This window comes from Agelaius phoeniceus, chromosome 9, assembly GCF_051311805.1.
Source record: "Agelaius phoeniceus isolate bAgePho1 chromosome 9, bAgePho1.hap1, whole genome shotgun sequence".
Lineage (NCBI taxonomy): Eukaryota > Metazoa > Chordata > Aves > Passeriformes > Icteridae > Agelaius > Agelaius phoeniceus.
Window position 1 is genome coordinate 12100028 of NC_135273.1, and position 20745 is coordinate 12120772.

At 46.8% G+C, this 20745-nt stretch overlaps 1 protein-coding gene across 4 annotated transcripts in view; it reads left to right on the forward strand.

Annotated features, from left to right (window-relative positions):
- The window catches only part of SH3PXD2A (SH3 and PX domains 2A), a 245734-nt gene that overhangs the window by 57514 nt on the left and 167475 nt on the right, over positions 1 to 20745 (forward strand). For all 4 annotated transcript variants that reach the window (XM_077182919.1, XM_054637312.2, XM_054637313.2 and 1 more), the window contains exon 3: positions 11113 to 11188. In XM_077182919.1, the coding sequence (XP_077039034.1) occupies positions 11113 to 11188 (76 nt within the window). The remainder of the gene's footprint in view (positions 1 to 11112; positions 11189 to 20745) is intronic.

Below are 20745 nucleotides of genomic sequence, written 5' to 3' on the forward strand. Positions count from 1 at the left end.
GATACTTTCTGTGACAAAATATCTTAAATGCAATTTCAGGAGAGTCTGTGAAATGTTAATTTTCTACCTGAGCCAGGGGCTAGGGCAGAAGAGAGCTGTGTGGTACCTGCAGCTTGTTGGCGAGGCTTGGACTTTTCAACACACTTTTGAGGATGTTTCCACAGTCTGGACATCTTTCTGATGTTCCTTTATTGTGGCTTTGTGTGATGGAGAGGAGGAGAGAATACACAAGTGCAAATCCACAGGGAGGGTGAGAAATAGTCCAGGATGCCTGCACAGTGCCCAGCAGGGTACAAGTGACTGTCGTGCTTGTTTGCCCTGCCTGTCTGCCCCATCCAGCTTCTAAAGCTGGTCACAAGATGTGGAAAGGCATGGAAATCTGCATCATCACTGCTGGATGTCCTGGATGGTCATCAGCCTGCCCATCAAAGTAGTTTGTAGGTCACCTTCTTCCCCTCAGAAATATTTGGGAAGGAGCTGCAGGATGTGATGAGTTGTTGAGTTTCCTGTGGCTTCCTTTCCCCAGCACCCTTTCCTTGAATCCCCGAAGCACATCTCACATCAGTGCACACACAGTGTGGACCCTTCACCTGGCCACCATGGTGTGCATGTGTGGCCAGCAGGCTGGGCAACACTTGTGTTTTTGTTTTATGACTGAGAACATGCCTAGTTAAGGACAAACTGTTCCTGGTGCTGCACTGCTCCTTGTGTTCCTGGAAGAGCATCTGCCAGAGGAGAGCAGGCATAAATGCTCACTGACAAGCTGGGCATGTACCCAGCTGCCTCTGAACCCATGGGTGCTGGTGCTCAGCCCACATGGCCCTGTGCCCACCCTTGGCTTAAAGCTCTGCTGCTGCCCTGACAGGGATGGGCACAAGAGCTCTGGCTTTCAAGGCAGCACTGTGCTGCCTGCGGTGGGTAACAATGTGCTGGGTGCCTCTTGCACCTGGTACTGCTGACCATGCTCTCACCATCAGGTCTTGCAAGTGCCACCAGGCAGGGATACAGGCAGGAAAACTCCTGTGCAAGGACAGAGCTGGAAGAAGTCTCTCTCCTCCTGGATGCAAGCATCTGCCTCCATGTGCTCTTTCTCCCTCACAATTTGTAGCTGTTGTCTCATCTGCAAGTTTGGAGAAGTCACAGCCCTGACAGTATTTCTTGACAATGTGCCTGTGCCACTTAAAAGCTACTGAGATAAAAAAGACCAAAATAACCCCTACTGTTGTCAAAGACCTCCATTGATGCTTTTCATACTCTGCCAAGCATTACATGTGATTAGTTGGTATGATACACAGAACAGCATCTGGTCCACAAGGAATGAGTCCACATCTGGATGATTTTTATCTGAGTGGAAATCCCAGGGCAGGGCTGGAGCGTGCAGAGCGTAACACGGAGCCCTGTAAACACCTGGAGTGCCCACCCAGCTCTGAGCAGCAGCCAAGGCCACCAGCCAGGCCCCTCTCATTTCCCAGGGTTTGCTTTTGTTCTCAGTTTAATTAATGAAACTCCTCTGGCAGACTTGTACTTTATAAAAATAAGATTTCAGTCCTAGCCTCCCTTTGTAGGGTGCTGAGTCCTTTGGGACTGCTCTGGTTCTGAGTCCCCTGGGATTCTCCTCCTTGGAGGGCATGTACTTTATGAACTCAGATGTTACCCAGATTCCCCTTTTGCTTTTAAAGAGAGAAAGTTATCCATGCTGCATGTTGGGGTAGGGATCAGAAGGAGCTGGTGTGGGTCTGACTGTGCAGCTCAGGTGCCTGTGCTGTGTGGTTGTGCTAGTGATGGGAGGGCTTATTAAAACAGAGTTTTGATACAATGAACTTTGTACCCCTGTCCAGAAATAAATCTACAGAGAGAAACCAATCTCTGAGCCACATTATAGTAGGCACCAGTAAAGACAGATTGTTGCAAACCTGGGTTTGTTCTCACATTGTATTCTAGTGTGTAAATCCTTTCCTCCCTGCATTGCAAGCCCAAATGGACAGCCAGTGCTTTTAGAATCTGCCCTTCCCATGCACTGACCACCTCTGCTGTCCCTATGTGCCACATGAGCATCCTGGGGAGATGCCAGCACAGCACCCAAGCCTGGGCAGTGCCTGGGCTGAAGGGTCTGTGCTGGGGTGGGGTGTAAAGCTGGCAGCTGCCTCTGAGCCCTTTGAAACCTGTCCTGCTGGCTGCTTGTCACCTCCCTGGAGGCTGCAGCAAGGTCTCTCTTACACATCACCTCTGCCTGCTTAGGTGGTGGGATTTGTTGTCTGAACTCCTTCCTAAATCCCCCCAAAGATGAGATGCACATGTGTTTGGAACCAGATACGCAGGCAAAACATCTTGGGGCTTGGAGGTGGGGAGGGAGGAAGAAAAGAAGACAAAGGAGTCTCCTCCCAGCGTGGAGTTAAAACCTGTGGTTGTGTTGTGCTTGGCACGGATTCCCCATTGTACTGCGCTGGGCGGTCGCTCTCCTCTGGCAGATGCTCTCCCCAGAGCTATGAGAAGTGTCCTACAGAGATGAGTAGATACCATTTCAGATGGAGTTTGTGAAGTGAAATGTGCCATTGTGTTCAGAGCTATTGTTTCTGTTTTCAATATTGAAGTTACTCATGGTTTCCAGGGGACAATATATCAAGCAAAGCTAACAGGCTGTAGAGGAGATGTAGATTATGAAAACAGAGGGATTAAGTTTCATACATTTGGAGCTAAAGTCTCATTTCTCTCTTAGCAGTGGGAGCAGGGAAGCACTCTTGTGGACTCATAAATGTACCAATTTAAATGAGGGTGTGTTTTTATCAGGGTTTAGTTAAAACTGTGGTCAGCGCTGTGTGAGCAACTCCGAAGACTCTCTAAGGGTGGGTGCTGTGGGTGCAAGTTCCATGACCATCCAGTGTATAAATTTTCAGAGAATTTCTGTGCTGGCTTTGCACTAGTTGAAACAAAATCATTTGCAAAGATGGGGTCTGGCTGTCTGGGTAGTCACCACATAAAACACCCATGAAAATCCACTGTTCTCTCTTTTTGAGAGAGGAGTAAGGGAGGATAGAAGAGGACATTGCATGACCAATGTGATTCTCCAGCTCCTGACATCCCTTTTGGGGACTCCCTGAACCCAGGAGTCACACTGGCAAACAAGGGGACCCAATAATGAGGGGCCAGCCCCCGTTCCCACAAGATGCCATCCTAAATCTGTCATGTTGCAGAGCAGAGCAGGAGTTTGGTTCCCTGGATGATCTGACAGCACTGAACAAAGCAGTGGTAAAACCAAAACAGCCTGTGAATCATGCTGACAATATTTGGTGTGTGTCCTAACAGTAAGGATGCAATTGGTACCAGCACTCTGCTAATGGCCTTTGTGCTGCTTTTGGGGTACCTTCTCAAGCACCCTGCTTGCAGCTGCAATGCAGTGTTTGGTGCTGCTGCCAGGGCTTTTTTTAAAGACCCAAAGGTTTTTCAAAACCTTGCAGCCTCCTACCAGTCTGTCCAGCTTTTGTGCTGGGCTAAGGTGAGTTGAGCTGCTCCTACTTGATCAAATTTAGGGCAGGCACTCTCAGTTTTTGCATTTTGACGTCTTTAGAGTGGCTTGGTAAAGTTAGTGAACTGATTGATAAACCCTAAAGTCTTACTGTGGCTACCATGTATTTCAGTCATTGGCTTGAAAGGGTTGAAATTTAAAGAAGGATGCAGAGTAAATACTTTTTAAAATGCCTAAGTGATATAGGAAGCAGTGATTAATGGAAGTGACCTTGGTGCTTTGCTCCCTTTCAATGAAGCTCTTAGATTTGCCATTGTGTTTAAAACTGGAACCTCTGCTCTGACAGTGCTGTCAGATGTAGTTCTGCTGTCTGAAGGCCAGAGCTGGGTGTCCAAGGGCACTATTGCTGCAGTGTCTCTCACTGGGACACGCTGGTCTCTTGCTGCTTATGTGCAATCTGAAAGAACCCTTAAAGCCTGTGGGTTTTGTAAGGATAAAAAATTGCAGGATGCAAGGAAAGGTGCTCTTCTTTTGAAGTTAGCTCTTCTTCCAGACAGGAATTTTACTGTGACCTGCAGTGAGCTTTTTAGAACATGCCTGCAGCCTGAGCACCTGGGCTGGCTCTGGATGTGCCAGCTCCGGAAAAAATTCCAACAAATTTCTTGCATCCCATCACAAAATTATGAGCCTTCCCCAGAAGCTAATTGACCTGATGGGGCAGGGCATCAGCATGGCTCTCACAGCTCTGCATGACCCTGTGGTGCCACATAACTGCAGCATTCATCTCTCTAAAACAGGCATTGTGGTATGGCCTTACTTCCCAGGGATGCTGTTGGGACAAATCCTCTGTAGATACCAGAGTAACAGGGGACGTGTAATCACCATGGATAGATGGAAAAGTATGAAGTAGCCTTTGTCCAAGCATCTTCCAGTGTGGTTAAGTTGGATGAGGCCAGTTTAATTTAGCACAGGGGAAAGAAAATGCTTCTGGCAGGAGACTTCAATAGCTGCTCTGTGAAAGGACAGTGTGGGCTTTCTGAGAAGCTCTTCAGAGATGCACCAAGTGCCTCTGCCATCCCCAACCAGCACCTCAGAATGTTTTGCAGGCTGTGTTACCCACAAAGCCAGGCTAGTTCTGTGGAGCCTTTAGAGAAAGCTGCATTTCTTTATGAAAAGTACCAAATGTCTCAGCTGGGAAACAGCATTCCCTCTTTTGATGGATCATGTTGGGGAAAGACCCCCAGTCTCTGCTCCCTGCCTTCTCCTCCCTTGGCTGTTTTATTTGGATACTGAGAGGTTTGTAAGATTTCCAAGATTTCTTGTGGAAATTTTCAGACCTGAGAAAGGCATTTTCCCTTTGAGGATTACAGCATGCTGTAAATGTCTGTTCTCTTTATTTTATATGCATTTTCCTGCTTTTGTTTGACTTTCTCACGGATTGCACTATATTTAATTCAGAACATATCCTATAATGCTGTAATTGTTAGGCATGTCAGCTGGTTATCCGGATGACTTTTTGCTGTATCTTTTTTTTTTCCTTTAAAAATAAAAGGAAAGCAGTTGCTGCTGCTTCTCAGGGATTGAATTATTGCACTTCTCTTGCATGCTGTGGCATCATGTTACACCACAAGGGAGCCAGTGTCACTGGCTGCCTGATAAAGTTATTCCTGCTGCATTGAGGAACCCGTTACTGCTTTAGGAAGAGATGGAGTTCCACCTCCTTCTGCTGTGTCAGGTGTCAGTTCTGTCAGTGGCTAACAGATGAGCTCCCCTAGGCTCAGTCTGTTCCATGTCCTCCCCCAAAGATCTTTTGCAAACTTTTCCTGGTTGTTCTTATGCTCAGGAACAGCTCTGCTCTGGCCAGTTCTGAAGGGGTGGGAGTTAAGCAGGCCTCCTGCTGTCTTGTGTCTGTGACAGTGAACTGGTTTGTTGTTCCTGTGGGACAGTGAAGCAGAGGAGAAATAAAAAGAAGCTCAGAGAAATCTAGAGAAAGTTGTCTAACAGCTGTTTGCTGTGGAGGGATCTGCCCCAGCAGCAGAGGTTGCATTCCCTGCTGTGTATCTCTTTCTGTCATTGATCTCAGCTGGAGATCAATGGTCCTGAGCTGGAGTCAATGAGGTCCTCCCACTTACATCATGGGTGCTCCACTGACTCACCTTAGCAGAGCACCTATTCTAAAACCAAACAATTGAAGAAATGGTCTTCTCTAGGCCAGTATGTAGAAGGTGAATCTGTGGAGGTGGTCTCTTGTGTTCCCCACTCTCTTGCTTGTTTTCACTTGCTGCCTAGCAGCATGAGATCCATTCTCTGGAAATGGGGGCCAACCATCTTTCCTAAGTGAAAGGCCCCTTTGGATTCCTTGATTAACCAGGATTTGGAGTATGCTATGGATGGACAAGCCCACAAATGAGAGGATAATTATATCTGAAAACCACCAATAATATTTCTTCCATTTGCTTCTGTCCTGCTGGGTTTAGATGAGTGTAGTTCCTCTGAATTCAGTCTTTGTCTCCTGCTCTGCAGCTTAAGGTTCAGAGCCTTTGATGGCTCTTGATTACATCTCACACCACCTACCTGAGATCTGTGTCACATTTTGCAGGTGCAAAACCAGAGACAGAAAAGAGAGGTTTATCCACTGGAAAAGTCTGGCAGATGACAGAATTCAAACCCATCCTGGCCATTCCCTTTCTTGCAGATCACATGGTTTATAATTCAAAATATAGCTGATGATGCTGAAACCATCAATCCCCTCAGCAAGCAGCACAGCTGGTTTCCAGCTTCAAAATGAAAGGAAATTACTGCAGCTCCTCAGGGGTTTAATTAATAGCTCCTATTCTGGTATCTTACCTTTCCTTCTCATCTAAACTTGTGTTATCTGCATCAGAGACTTTCAGTTTTTTCTGATTTGCAGATGCCCTTAACCCCTCTTGCTGAGGTGTGAGTTCTATCATCACTAGTTTCAGATCCCTGGCAAAATCTTTGATTTTCTTCCAGTTTCTTTGGCAGACTCTCTCAGAAGTGTGCACACAACCCCATACAAGCACAAATGCCTCCTCTCCTCTTCCTTGTCTCCCAGTTGGCTGTAGCCCTTCTTCCCTCCTTGGGACTCGGAGATCAGATCAGCCTTGTGAGAAGGGATGTCCCTGATGCCTGACTGTCCTCTAATACTTTAGCTTTCAAGTCCATCAGTGTCTAAATTAAGGTTATTGTCAGGTTACCTCATTTTTAATGAAAAATGCGTTTTCTGATGAGCACTTGGAAAAAGGGAAGCTGATGTGCCTCTTATAAATAAATGTCCCCTTAACTGCAGTGCTGACCTCCTTCAGAGCTTTGATTTTTATCTGTGCACATGGCAAACCTGCATCCACTTGAAAAGGAACCAGAAAGATTTCCACACTGAGTCCTCATTTGCTTATTTCAAGAGGAGAACTTAATTCTTCTAACCAGAGGAATTAAAACTGCTGCAAGGAAGGAAGGTGAGGAACCAACAGCCCATCTACAGTTTGTGGTATAAGGCATAGGTGGAGGTCAGGTAGCTGTCTCAGTGGATTAATTTTAGGGAGCTGGATTTGGACTCCAACTTCCAAAACCTCAAAACCAAACCAGGAACAAAGTTCCCACTGGCAAATGCCACAGGGTCAAGCCATTGAACAGTTTAAATGTTCGTGTCCCCTGCACTGGTTGGCTTGTAGCAGAGTTGCCTCTTAGTCTTGGGTGCTGTAAGTCCTTATGTGTGCAGCAGAAATAAATGTTGTTTCATGAAAATTTAACCAAGATAGGTAAAATGTTGTAAGTAAATTATCAGGAAGCTGCTTGGCTTCTCATCCTCAGAGATGCTACCTGTAGCATCTTGTAGGGTGCTTGTTTTTCTTTGTTAAGGTTTTTAACCAGGCATTACCATTGCAAGGAAGACAGGGGTGGAATCTTATTTTCACAGCCAAGTTCATGTGAAATAACCAAAGATGCTGTTATGTGGCAAACCCAAATGGTTCTTGTGTGCAGGAGAGGCTCTTTCTTCATTATATGTTTGCATTTTAACTAAAGATGGCCTGAAGCAGAAGACATGAGAAGGAAGATGCCTGGGGAAGTGGCTGAGTTGACACTTTGAAATTTCCTATTTTATTCTTGCAAGTCAAGTGATTTCATGCTTATGTACAAACAGAAAGGAGTGGAGCAGGCCAGTGCTCTTGAGTCTGCTCTCTTTTTAATGAGCAGCAACTCACATGAGTAATTCCATTGATTTTTAATGAGATTAATTGATGATCATTTGGTGACCTCTGCAAGAAAGTCATAATCTGGACCACAGGGTTTTATAGCAGGTCTTCTAAAGGAGTTTTAGTCAGAAGCAAGAAGGAAGGTGCTTGGAACAGAAGGCAGGACTGTGCAGGACTTCAGCAGGAAAGATGTCAGCAAACCCAGAGCACTCTGGAGAGGCAAAGACTGGAGAGGCAGTTTTGGTGGTGAGTTATTCATGGATCTGTTGTGCCACAAGTGAGAGTGGGGTGTGTTTGTTCAGCCTGACTCCAGACCTGCTGCCTGAATGGATGGAAAGCTCACTTCCTGGTTTCCATATACCCTCCCTGTTTGCAAAGGGATCCTCCACCCTGTGGTACAGGGACATGGTAATGTGTTTCTTTCTGCTCACTACACCAGTCATGAAATTGGAGGCTCCTCCTTGTTGTAAGCAGATGAACTGAGCTCCTCCAGTTTTGCCAAAATGCACTGCTCAGCTGTGTTTTCCTGTCTGTTCAAAGCCAGCTACATCCCTAATCCAGTTCCTTGGGGCTCTGTATCTTCCCTTCTTTGCCTTCATACCGGGATGATTTTACTTCAGGCGACAGAATTGCTTTCTGATTTAGCAAACTTTGTCCCTAAGTTAACTGTCACACATCAAAGATGTGAGCAACAACTTGTGGAGACTGCCCATGTCTGAGCAGAATAACCTGGGGCATTAACTGAAGGGTTTCTTCCATCAATCATATGTGTATTTGCAGTTATAACAAGAATAATTTCCTTTAATGGAAAAACATTTGTCACAGACAAAAGAGGTTTTGACTTTCAGATGCTCTGCAGACATCTAGTTAAGAGAACTGAAAATCTGTTTATTGGTCTTTGTCTGTTAATCATGTGAGGGAAGGGCTGTGCCTACCAAGAGGAGTTTTGGTATTTCAGCCCTTAACTTTTTAAATTCCCAGCTACTCCCTTTGTCTCCTCTTACCATAGCTGGGCTGAGTGGGGATGTGAGGCATTGGCTCGGGACGCTCCATCGTCTTTGGAAGATTTGGGATGTTTAATTCGAGTCCACTGATGCTTTTTTTTCTCCTGTATACATCTTGTCCTCATCTTCCACTTTGCATCTCTCTCTGTGGGTGGGAGGACACAGAATCCTGCTTTTCTAGGACTTTAGCTCTAACTTGCACTGGCTTTGAATGGCAGAACTGGGTGCAGAAAAGTGCTGAGGAAGGCTCCCTGCTTCTGCTGCACTTTATTTGACTTTAACATCCTGAAGGTTCCATGGCTTCTGGAGTGCCCCTGCCTCCCCCAGCTCCCCCAGACCTTCCCAGTGGAGGCAAGAGCTGGGGTGGAAAGTGTAGTCTAGGAACGTTTAGCCAAACTCTTCCAGCTTCAGTTTATTGTATCTATTTTGCTGATATCCACCCTTTAGATAAATAGCACTGAGTTATACACATTGTGGCTCTCTTGATGTGGTTAAAAAGTCTTGTATTAGCCAAGCTAATCTAACTCCAAGAATAACCCTGGGAATTTGACTGTATCAGTTCCAGCTTCAATCAGTCACCACGTAGTCAAGTGAGAATTGCCTTCCTGGCTAAAAGTGTAGCAGCAGTGAAACTTGAAGTCAGTAGGTGGGGATTCCCTCCCCTTCTTTTTTTTCCCCTCTTCTTTGAAAGAAGCTCCTGCCCATGCCTGACCTCAGACATCCAGAGTTCTACCTACAAGAAAACAAAATTTCCCATTTTCAATAAAAAATCTGTCTCTGTAGGCAGAAAAGCGAGTTAGCTAACAATCCGCAAAGCCATGGTCTATTTATTTACCAGGCTGACTCCCTGATGGGGAAACATGTGGGATCTTTTAAGTCCTTCTTCTGCACAGATGTTGCTTCTACTGCTGAGTTTCCTCTTGATCTTTGGTTTGCTGTGCCATATGGTGAAAGCGCTGGAGATGTTGTGTGCGGTGGAAGACGAGAAGGATTCTGCCTGCTTAAAACAAAACCAGTAAAAAATAATAAAAAAAAAAATTCCGACTGTTTTTCCCCAAGTTAGCAAAAAAATATTTTTAAAAGGAAATCTGTCGAGCTAGCAAAACCCTTTTAACTTGTACAGCCTCCCTGTTGGGCACGTAGCTCTGATGAGATTAAATGCTGATTGACGAGGGTCCCCTCCCTTCCCCCAGCTCTTGCTGCCACTTTGCCTATTTGTGTTGAGCTGTAGATCCTGTTGAGGTGAGGAGATAAGGGTTCTGCAAGGGCAAATAACACTACTGCTTGCTTTTCCTTCCTTGTCTTCCTCAGAGATCACAGGAGATGTGGACTGTGAGTTGAAAGATGTCTCTCCTGGTCTGTTGGAAAGGAGCCCTGGTGCTGGCAGGAGCTTTGGAGTTCCCCCTGCCCGAGGGAGCCAGGGCTTCTGAGTAGGGAGGGGACATTGGGCAGCATAGATACATCATGCATAGGAAATACAGGGAGAAATGAGACAGAATGTGAAGATTTGGGTCTCTGTCTTGGTAGCACCACTGCTGAATGAGAGCAAAAGATTGCAGAGGGTGAATGGGAGAGATGAGAGGCTCTGGCATTTTTCAGGGCTGGAGTTGGTCTTCTTTGGGCAAGTCCATGAAGGTGTCACTAGAGCAGGTGCATCTTCTTGAGGCCTTTCAGCTGCTCTTCAGCCTCAGTGGCACTGGTCCATCAGGTCTCATCATACAGCTCCTTTAGGAATGTCAGATCAGCATGCAGCTTTCCTAGGCTAGGAAACCATGTGCTAAAGGCTACTGGGCTGGGAGCACACCCACCTTGAGCTGTGCTTTCAGTCCATTCATGGGGCTGGTGTTCTGTGGGATGCTTGGCTCTCTGAGGCCTCCTTGCCTGCTGTCCTCCATATAGGGACTGCAATGGAAGATATTCCCCAAAACCCCATCTCTGTGTCCCTGGGAGAACAGGAGCTCTTTCGTACTGGACCAGGGCAGTGGGTCTTTCTGGCACTGCCATAAAAGCAGAGCAGATGTTTTATTAGATATGCTTTAATCTGGTTGTTTGAACAGCATTTTTAGCCAGGAGAGTGGTCTGTCAGATGGACAGGTAAAACCTGTTGCTATACCAGCACAGGCAGACAGTGTATTAGAGACAAGGCGTGTGTGTAGCAAAAACTGGGAGCCTAATTTTAGAATGACAGCAAGGCCAGGCTCAGCTGTCTGCCTGGGCCCTATCCCAGCTCCTTTGTGCTGCCAGAAACTTGCCCTCCCTTTCTTGGAGTGAACTGCATCATACCTTTTTAAGTACAGGCTCCCCTCCAACAAGACAAAGTAATTCCTGCAGTTGCTTTTGTCTTAAACCACACACAAACCAAGAGGTCCCTTGGTCCCTATGCAAATGGTCCATGTTTCCCCCTAAGATGTTTGTTGTGCTTCCTTTGCAGATGCAGCTTCTGGACAAGTTCCCTATTGAAGGAGGCCAGAAGGATCCCAAGCAAAGAATCATTCCTTTTCTACCAGGTAATGCTGTGGGGAAAGCCCTAAAAAAGATGGCTGAGAGCAGCTGGAGACCACAGGCTACTGTCTCTGCTACTTTTTGTGACCATTCTTATAAATGCCTTTTCCCTGGGAGCTCATACACCCAGCCTTGTGATACCAGACCTGCACCTCCTCCTAAAATAGCTGGCATAGTGTTTAGGGCTCTCAAGGGGTTTTTCATCAGCTGTTCAGATTCAGGTTGGCTCATGCCCTGTTACAAAAAAGGGATTTGATGGTTTCTGAGGGGCTGTGTCTTTGGGGTGCAGCCAGGCAGCCTGAGCTCCAGCCACCATTTGGGAGACCACGGGGGACCAGAGTCAATCTCTGTCATTTCTGGATGCTGTAGCTCTGCAGACACTGTTACTGTACAATAAGGAATGAATAGCTGGAGTTGCCCCTGTAATAGAAAGGAAACTGATGGAAGGTTAAAAGCAAATAGGGATTTCTGCAGTGCTGAGCCACTGTCCCTCTGACACCTTTTGTAGAGTGTGTGAACATGATGGATATGCTGTCCTGAGGGTAACAGCACACCCTTCTCCATCGCTTCTTCCAGCAGCAGCTGCAGGGATGGCATGGGGGAGATGAGCCAGACCACAGCATGCTCGTGGCAGTGCAGGCTCTGGCCAGCTCCCGGTTGTCTGGCTGCATCGTTCTGGCTGCTGGCTCTAAGCTTGGCTCACTGCACTGCCTGCCAGGATAAGTGAGGTACTTTCAGCTTGTTAAAAGGTCTCTTCTGTCTCTCTCTATAAAAAGGAGATCCCAGCTCTTCCCTTAAGGTCTGTGAAGAGAAGCTGGGATGGGAGGGCTTTGTCCTCACCAGGAGCATGCTGCAGTCCCAACGCTCTTTGCAGGCAAAGCAGCTGTTCCAGATGTGTGGTGAGCACAGCTCCAAGGTTATTGGGGAATAGTGAATTAAAAACCAGCAGCACAAATACATGACACCAGCATCAGAGCCACAGCAGGGCAGCAAGGCTGCTTGGCAGTGTCTTGGCAGCCTCCATAGCCCTTGTGGAAGGCAGTTCCAGGCTTGGGGTTTGCTCTCTGCAGTGTTCTGTGCTGCTTAGACTCTGTAGCCAGAGGAAGGTGATGTTGCCATCCATTTCCTATCTGGGATGAGGAAAAGTCTAAGAGTGGGCTTTCTTTGTAGCTGTACCACCAACAAACTCATAGCCAAATCACCTTATGAAACCTCTTTGTGATAAGAATGGATACTGCTGTTCTGCTTTTCTTACTGGAAAGCATTCTGAGGTCCTTGAAAGATCTGTACAGGAATGCAGATGGTTTCACATGAGGTGCTGTAGGAAAATCCTGTCTGCAGGTAGCATTTCTTCCTCCTGTATTGACTGTCACTGGCCTGTTTTATTTTCTCCTAGAAAAATGTTGGCTGACTGGAGGTGGCTGCTCCTCAGCCTTTGTGCAGATCTCAGATTGGATGTCCTGATATATGTGTGCGTGATATTTGCAGAGGGTGAGATAAACCCCATATGCCCATTACAACACTTCCTACCCTTCCCACCCTCCAGGAACATGAGGGAGATGGTAGTGCCACATGTCCTTGAGGGGAAGAGTTATATCTGGAAAACATTTGGGTTGACTTAGTGTCCCAAAGAGAGAAGCTGCCAGAACAGAATAGACCTCAGCTGTATTTAATTTAAAATTTCTGTGATATATGTTCTACTTTTGATATTGAATCTCTGCCTCTTTCTTGTTGAACTGCTGAACAGCCCTTGTTGCTCTACCCAGGAACAAGGTGACTCAGCTAAATGTCAAACAATGTCAAACTCTGTTAAATAAACTGGCTGCCAAAATTAGAATACGCATGGCATTTCTGCAGCTGGAGCCGTGCATTACGGAAACGAATATCTAGCTATAAACTCCCTTAATTAAAAAATGGCAAGGCAGATGTTTGTACTTAAATCCTGCTTTATGAAGATGTTATGGTCCTGCTTGCTTATTGTGGGCCTGATCCAGCCAAGCTGGAGTGGCTCTGCATGCTGTGTTCCGAGTGCCCAGGGTTTGCTGTGCCACTCGCAGGGTCGGACAAACCCCCATCAGCTCTGGCTTAGGAAGTTGGCATATTCCATCCTGGAACCTCCTGTTTGTTGGTGCTCTCCTTAAATAAAAAATAGTGCTTGACTGTGCTGGAAACCTTTTACCTGTAAAACCAAGGAAAATGTAATGGGGTTCAGAGCCTTGCCCCCAAGGAGTGACCATATTGGGTTCAGCAGCAGGAAAGTGCAATTCTTCTTTCCTCCAGCCTTCATCTTATTTTCATCAATTTCTTTCTTCAAATATATATACCCTCACTTCTCCTTTACACAAATAAGGACTTTCAGTGCCATGAATAGGTGCAAGGAAATTATAAACAGTGCCAGGTAGTCCTGTAGAAAATGTCCTGTGGACAATTTTGTAGTTTCATTTTACTTTTTAAGAGTGACTTCCTTGTCTTCAGGTTTTTTGTGATTTTTTTAAACCATATTGAGAGGGCAAAAATGATATTTTTGTCTCCTTTCCTCATTTTATCTTCTTCCCATGAGTTTTTCCATTCTTCTCTCTGATTTCCTTTTTTAATGTTGGAAAATCCTGCATTGGGAGAGACTGTACAGAAGAAAACTGCATTAGAAACTCTGCGGATTGGCCAGAGAGCATTTTTATAGCTGGTGGTAGGAATTTTTTTCTTTGGAGGGAGACTGTGGAAGAGTCAGAATAAAATTTGCTGCAAAAATCCCTCTCTAGAGCAAAGTCAGTTTGTTGCTCTAAGGAGACATGGGTGGAAAGTGCTGTTTGCATGGACCAGTGTGGCTGTTTGTTGAGCCCATTTGCAATACACTGATTTCTCCATCACCTCTCCTGCTGCATATCTGAAGAACGATCTTTGGAGTGTGAATGAGCAGTTTTTCTCCCTCCCTGTCAGGTACTTTTACATCTGCATCAGCAGAGAAAAGGGGATATGGATTTGGGCTCCCTTTTCCAAGGATCTTGAGGTAATTAATGAAGGAATTTCAGCTGGAAGGAGAAGACTCGTCTGCTGAGCTTCTGGAGACCACAGTGGCAAATGAAATGGCAGAGACAGGGCGATGCAACTCTGGGATTTACAGTTTTGCAGTGGTTGACCCAAGACTCCAGGGCTTGCATTGTTTTTCATTTCTCTTGGCACTAAGTGGGAGAGCCATCTGGAGACAAAGCTGGAAGGATGTCAGCTCTTCTTGCTCCACTGTGTTTTCCAAAGTGCAGCCCTGGGGAAAACACTCTGCATGGCATGAAATCATTGTGCCATGCTGGCTGCAGATCCCTGCCTTGAAGAGAGGCTTGGGTTTGCCATGGCATGGAGGGCTGGCCATTTATGATGGGAATCCCTTGCACTTCCCACATAGATTCCAGCTTGATCCCTGCTGGTTTCAAACCACTTTTGACCCCCACTGAAGAATCAGGAAGTTTTTGCATAGAATGTGCCAGAAGGGGAAAATCCTCAATGAGAGTCTGCTTTGCAACTTCCATGCTGCCTGGAGAGGGAGACAGTCCTGTTCGAGGAGACTGCTTAGTGTGCCTGGTTCTCCTAACTCTTGGGAAGCTGAGTCCTGTCCCAGGGGAGCAGGATGATCAGTGCAGGCTGCCCTACCAGCTTGGTCAGGCAGCTGGAGGAACAAGGCTCCAGTCCCTGGAGCTTCTACCAGAGAGGCACCTTCTCTCTTCCTTTTTTTCCCACTCAGGTTTTCCTCCTCCCTTGACTAGGGCAAGGAGAAAATTGTCTATTTTGGGCTGCATGCTGCCAGTGTAGCTTGGTGGCCGTGTCCCAGGGTACTGGGAGAGATGCCAGCATGGGGGATGAGATGTCACCCAGCTGCTGTCACCTCGCTGTACCCTGCTGACCTGCTTTACTGCTGAGAAGAGAAATGCTCTGGTACCATCTCAGAGGGGTCTCTGGGACTTCCTCCTTCATGGCTAGTGGGAGCACACCGTGTGCCTGCTGGGGCGTTTTATGGACAGGCAGCAACTCAGGGCAGCAGAGATCCCTCCCTGCTGGTAGTGCGGGTTCAGCCCTGTTTTCTGCTCCTGCCAGGAGCAGTGGGTGGGAGTGGGCTGAGCTGACACCTGCCCGGAGGCTTTGCCTGGCTGCCTCATCTCTGGGCAAGGCTCCCCAGAGGAGCGCCAGTGTCTCGCAGCCGGGTTTGCTGGAGGCTGTTCCTGCAGCACAGGGGAGTCGGAGGAGCGAGGGCAGAGCCGTGTGTGAGTCAGGAGGCTGCGGGCAGGGAGAGGTTGCTGGCAGAGGGCGCGGGCGGCCGTGGCAGCACCGCCCAGATACCTGGGGTGCCGCCGGGAGCCTCCCCTTGGCACCGTGCGGGAGCATGGGGAACGACCTCTCGCCAATGCCGGCTGGGACCTTCCTCACCTCCGCTCCTGCCACTCCCGGGCTGCAGTGGGGAAGGAGATCTGCCGATGAACTGCATCCCAGGTGCTCTGTCTGCTGCTTGGTTTCGGTCTGAGGTGTTGGGTTTGGATTTTTCCCCTCCCCTTCCAGTGCTGTCTCTTGGTAGGACGCAGCTGCGGAAAAGGGCTTCGGTAGGTTTGCAACAGCAGAATTTTGTCCACGGTGATGAGAGCAGGGTTGGTTTGTTGGGTTTTTTTCCTCTCACCTGTGTATATTCCAACTTTTTGCCCTTTGTTTTGCTCCGGGCTGGAGGAGAAGCAGGGTTTTGTTGAGAGATCGTGTGCTGGAGCAGAGATGATGGGCTCGTCCTCACACAGCACCGCAGGGACCCTCGGATCCAGCCATTCATGTTCTGCCTGTGTAAATCGGGACCAGCATCAGTGAAATTAGGATTTGGCCATGTGTGATTTTGTCCAGGGTGCCGCATTTCAGCAGGGTACAGTGCATGGAAAGTGCTTTCAACATTTATTCTGCCCACCTTGGGAGGCAGTGGGATGATACTGTAAGGTACACACTGGCCAAGGAGGAGCCTTTGAACTTTTAGAGGTATTTTTATTGCAGGCCATTTTCTCCCTTGGACAGCTGGTTGGTAGCAGATCATTTAAAAGGAAATGCATTCGCTGTCCTAATTCTTAGCTGTATTTTATGTGCAAATTTCAGATTTGTTTTTAATTTTTGATTATTCTGTCCTTCATCAGTCTGACCAAGGGCAGCAAGTTATTAAGAAGCGATTTAAACTTTTTTTTAGTAATTTTGAATTCCTCAGAATTTTATCTCTGACCTACTCAGAAATGAACACTGTTGCAGCAGTTCAAAACGAGTCAAAAAGTAGCATAAAGATTAAAAAACCCAAGAAAGATCAAATAAAATTCTCTTTATCAGTGCACATCTTATGTTTTAGATTAAAATATGAATTATGTTATTTGAAACAGTGTTCCTTTAATATGCAGGGGTAGTCCTACAGGCGTGATAGGCATACACACACACACACAACAGAGTCTCAGATGTCTGGTTTGCTGATGTTACCTGTGTAACATCAATAACGGAGATGTTCTGCTGTGCTTCTCTGAATATGAGGCAACAAACTCCCAGAAGAAAGGGGCTCTGCCCCCATCCCCTTCCACCACCTGCAATAAGGCAGCATTGCAGTCCCCTGTGCCCATTTCTGAGGCGAGGTGACCATGGCACTGTGGCATGAGATGCCGTGGGCTTGAAGAGCTATGGAAATCTTGTAGGGGGCCATTCCATAATGCAGTGCAATTTCATTTTAATACACGTATTTTACATTTTCCTGCCTGTTTTCTGAAAGGGGAGAGAGCTTCCAGGTTTAAAACCAACTTGGGTTTGAGCCTGGATATTGTGTTTGCAAGACAGCTAACAGGTCCTTGGCTTCTTTCCACTCCAGCTTATTTAGGACTTGGGTGATGCTGAGCTTCTGGTGAGCTGCCCTTCAGCAGCTCCTATTGTTTGAGTTCACAGTTTCTATTGTGTCTTTCTATTTTCTGCCTTGCTAGGAGAGCTATTGTGGAAAATCCATCTCCTGTCTCTCACAAGAGGAGAATGGATTTCCTGTCGGCTCTGGGCTTGAAGGGAGAGCAGGGGCTGCCGGGAGGAAGCGGCTGTTCCTCGGCCGGGCGGCCACAGGATTGATGGGTTTGAGGGGAACAGGCCTATTCTTTTCTGTAGGATCTGTGGAGATATTTTTAGGGTTTAAGTGTTTTCTGGTTGAAAGACAAGTCGTCAAGTATGAGGTCATAGGAATGCCCTAAGGCTGCTGCCTATTGAAAAAGCTGTGGAAAAGGCAGAGCTGCCCACTGAGGAGGGAGCTGTAAGGAGTCTCCCAGACTGGAGTGCAGGGGGCTGCTGGCTTTGCATGCTGAGTCTGTTTCACAGGCTGGGCCTTCTGAAGGTCTTCAGGCATTAATAGGGCATGAATCAAGGGTCTGATTCCATTACAGAAGGAAGAAAAAGTGGAAAAAAATAATGCTGGTATCTGCCCAAGCACCAGGTCCTCTTCCCTCAGTCTCTTCTGAGTCGTTTCTCAGTGTACAGATCCAAAATCCACCAGCTGACAGCCGAAAGGAGGACTGGAATAGAAAAAAGCTACTGAACCTTTTTCTGGGGCTTGTATAAATCCACTCTTCTCACACAGGTTAAGAAGTTGTGTTTTGCTCAACCAAAAACTACCTCTGGGCACAAATCAGCATATGCAAATCATGATGTGCCTCTCATTAGACTACTTGAATCTCCTGATGAGGATTTTGTAATGATCAAGCCACAGTTTCTAGGGAAAACAAAGAATGAAAAGGGATTTGAGTCTGGGTTTCCTTGAAGCCAGAGCTAATGGGGGTTATTTATTTTTATTTTGTAGCTCTGGATGCTAGATTGAAAGGCCAGGGAAGGTTTTCAGTATAGTCTAGCTGCCTGGACTCCTTGGGGAAATACACAGACCTTTTTACTCAGAAATTAGTTGGATTTTGATTCTTGTTTTAAAAGGCAATAAATAAACACGATTATAGACTTGAAAAGCAGTTTGACCTGCATTGGGCTCGTCGTTTCCTCAGGCAGCCATTCCACATGAGTGTGCCCTCTACTACTATAATTACTTTTTAAAAATAACTCTGCAAGTCTGTAATCTAAAGTGGGTGGTATGTAGCAAGTCTGAGAGCATTCTGCATTCAACCCACAGACTGGGGAGAGGGTGACTTTATATAAGGGCTTGCTTGTCTTCCTCTCCGGTCTGAAATCTGACTTTTTCCCACAATCCATCAACAAATGGCCCATACAATGAAAGTGCTTTTTAACACAGTAGTCAAGCTTGCCAGGGACTCAGATGGCTTTGCAGCCCACAGGCTCTAGATATTCCCTCTGGATATTACTTATCTACCTAATCTTGTCTTTGTTGTGTTCAAATTTAAGTTGCCTAGGCAATACAGGAGAGAAGAGCCCAGCTGAGATTCAGAGTTAAGTAATAGTCTAGACCTATGTTTGAATCTGTTTTCAGCCCACTTTGCCTTTTGGCTGGGCCAGCTGATTTATTTATATACTCACATGCTTAAAATAGGTTGTGATTATTTTTTTTCCTGTAGATTGGAAACAATGAACCTGGGAATTTGCTGCTGGATTCCTCCTACTTTATTTTCTCTATCTGTTGAGCTTTTTAGGTGGTGATGTTCTCTGGTGTGGTGTGTTTGCAGACCTCCCTGCTCCACAATGCAGCTTTTTCCAGGCTCTCATGAACATTGTCGTTACTCATATGGGGATCTTTATACTCAGGAGCAGAGTGAGGGGATACTACAGGCAGGGATTTGCCAAAGTTAATCTATTTTCACTATAATGAAATAACCCATGGCCATGTCTACTCCCCTGTGGGGTTTCTTTTTTAGAGTTTAGTCCAATTTAAAGGGAAAGCTGACGTAGAGAGAAGGAAATAACGTGGGAATAAGAAAGAGGAAACCAGGGGTAGGTAGAAGAGGAAAGGAAAGTCCTAGAAGTGAGAAATTCAATCCTCTTGAGCTTCTTCCATTCAGAGAGGTGCTAATACAGGCCCCAGGCTTGTAGGCAGTATTGAGGTAATTAATGTTTGCCCTCAAATTTCCGTGGGTCTGAAGTTAAGCACTTGCACCATGTCGTTTTCTATCAGGGTTTTGCCACCTCCAAATAAAGAGCAGAAAGTTACATTCCTTCTGCTTTTACATCCTAAGCATTGGCGAGTTCAGGCTTGCAGGGCTCTGAACAGCACAGGGCTGACCTGGAATAAACAAAACATTTACAATCTGGTTTGCCCATAATGGGATGTGACTGGTGTTCGGGCTGGTGGACACACTTCACTTTTTCACTGAGAGCATTGTTAGATGTGATTCCCACCAAATTCTTCCAACTCTTCTCGCCAAATGCTGGGTACTTTGGTATCGTCTCAGGCAAGGAGTAAAGCCATCAGGCTGGAGTACAGGAGAAAGGCATTTGGGCCTATTCCCAGTGGGCAGTGTCGTCATGGCTGGTCTATTTAAGTTGTTAGATGTGGAGAGCAGAAGGAAGAATGTTCCTGTATTAATCCCGCCTCCCACAAAACACCGCAAATGCAGATTTGTGTGTTTAGCAGATTTCCTCTTGGGAAAAGAAGTCTCCTATAGATAATAATCCTTTTAGCAACATCTCCAGTGAACGAGGCTTTGTCCAAAGAACAAAGAAGAAGTCGCAAGCTTGAAATGTGCCTGAATTTCCTGAGTGCACTCGCTGCTGTGTGCAGGCAGGAAACTCTGTTAGTCTGCTTTGGATGTTTGCTCTGAAGCAGCATAAACAGAGTGTCGGGTCTCCTGGGATCCTGATCTGACCCATGGACCAGGGAATAGGGGTTCCTCTAAGCTCCTGTGAGGGCTGCCACAGTCACAGGCAGCTCTGTGTCCACGTCCCTGACTGTCCCATTTCCCCTCTGGCCGTATCCTCCAGAGATTCTGGGTGGATGCAGGGGCCTGTTGAGCAGCAGAGGTGAGTGGTGCAGCTACAGTAGACCCAGCACATGTGAGTGTTAAGCTGCCAGCCAGCAGGGAACTCATTTCCTGCACAATTATGGAAACAGCTGATCTGTGACATTTTAAGAAGGGGAGAAAATACAGGGCAGGGGAAGGAAGGCCCTGTGCTACGTAAATATTTACTCATGCACAATGCCCCAGCCACCGTCTTCCAGGGTCTGGGAGAAGAAGGGGTTGCTTGCTGCTGGCTCTGTACATGGTGACAGGCACTGGGGGAGCCACCAGTGGGAAGGAGGACTCTGTCTGCCAAGCAAAAGCTGCTCTGCTGGAGTAATACTGCCCTGCTTGACCCACCTGCTCCCTGCAGCCTCCCACAGCCAGGGATGTGCTGCTGGACCACTAAGAGCTTGCTTGAATCACTTGCCTGGGCCTCCTTTCCCATTTCTTGGTCTAACAAAGTCTAACAAAGCCAAGGTAGTGAGATACCCCTGATGGTGAGATAACTGGCACCCCTGCTCCTTCCCAGAGAGCAGAGCAGCCATGGAAAGGGTGTTTGGGAAATGAAGGCAGGGTAATGCTGCTGCAGGCAGTTGAGGTGTCCAGGGTCTGGGGACTGCAGCATCTTGTGTGATGCCATC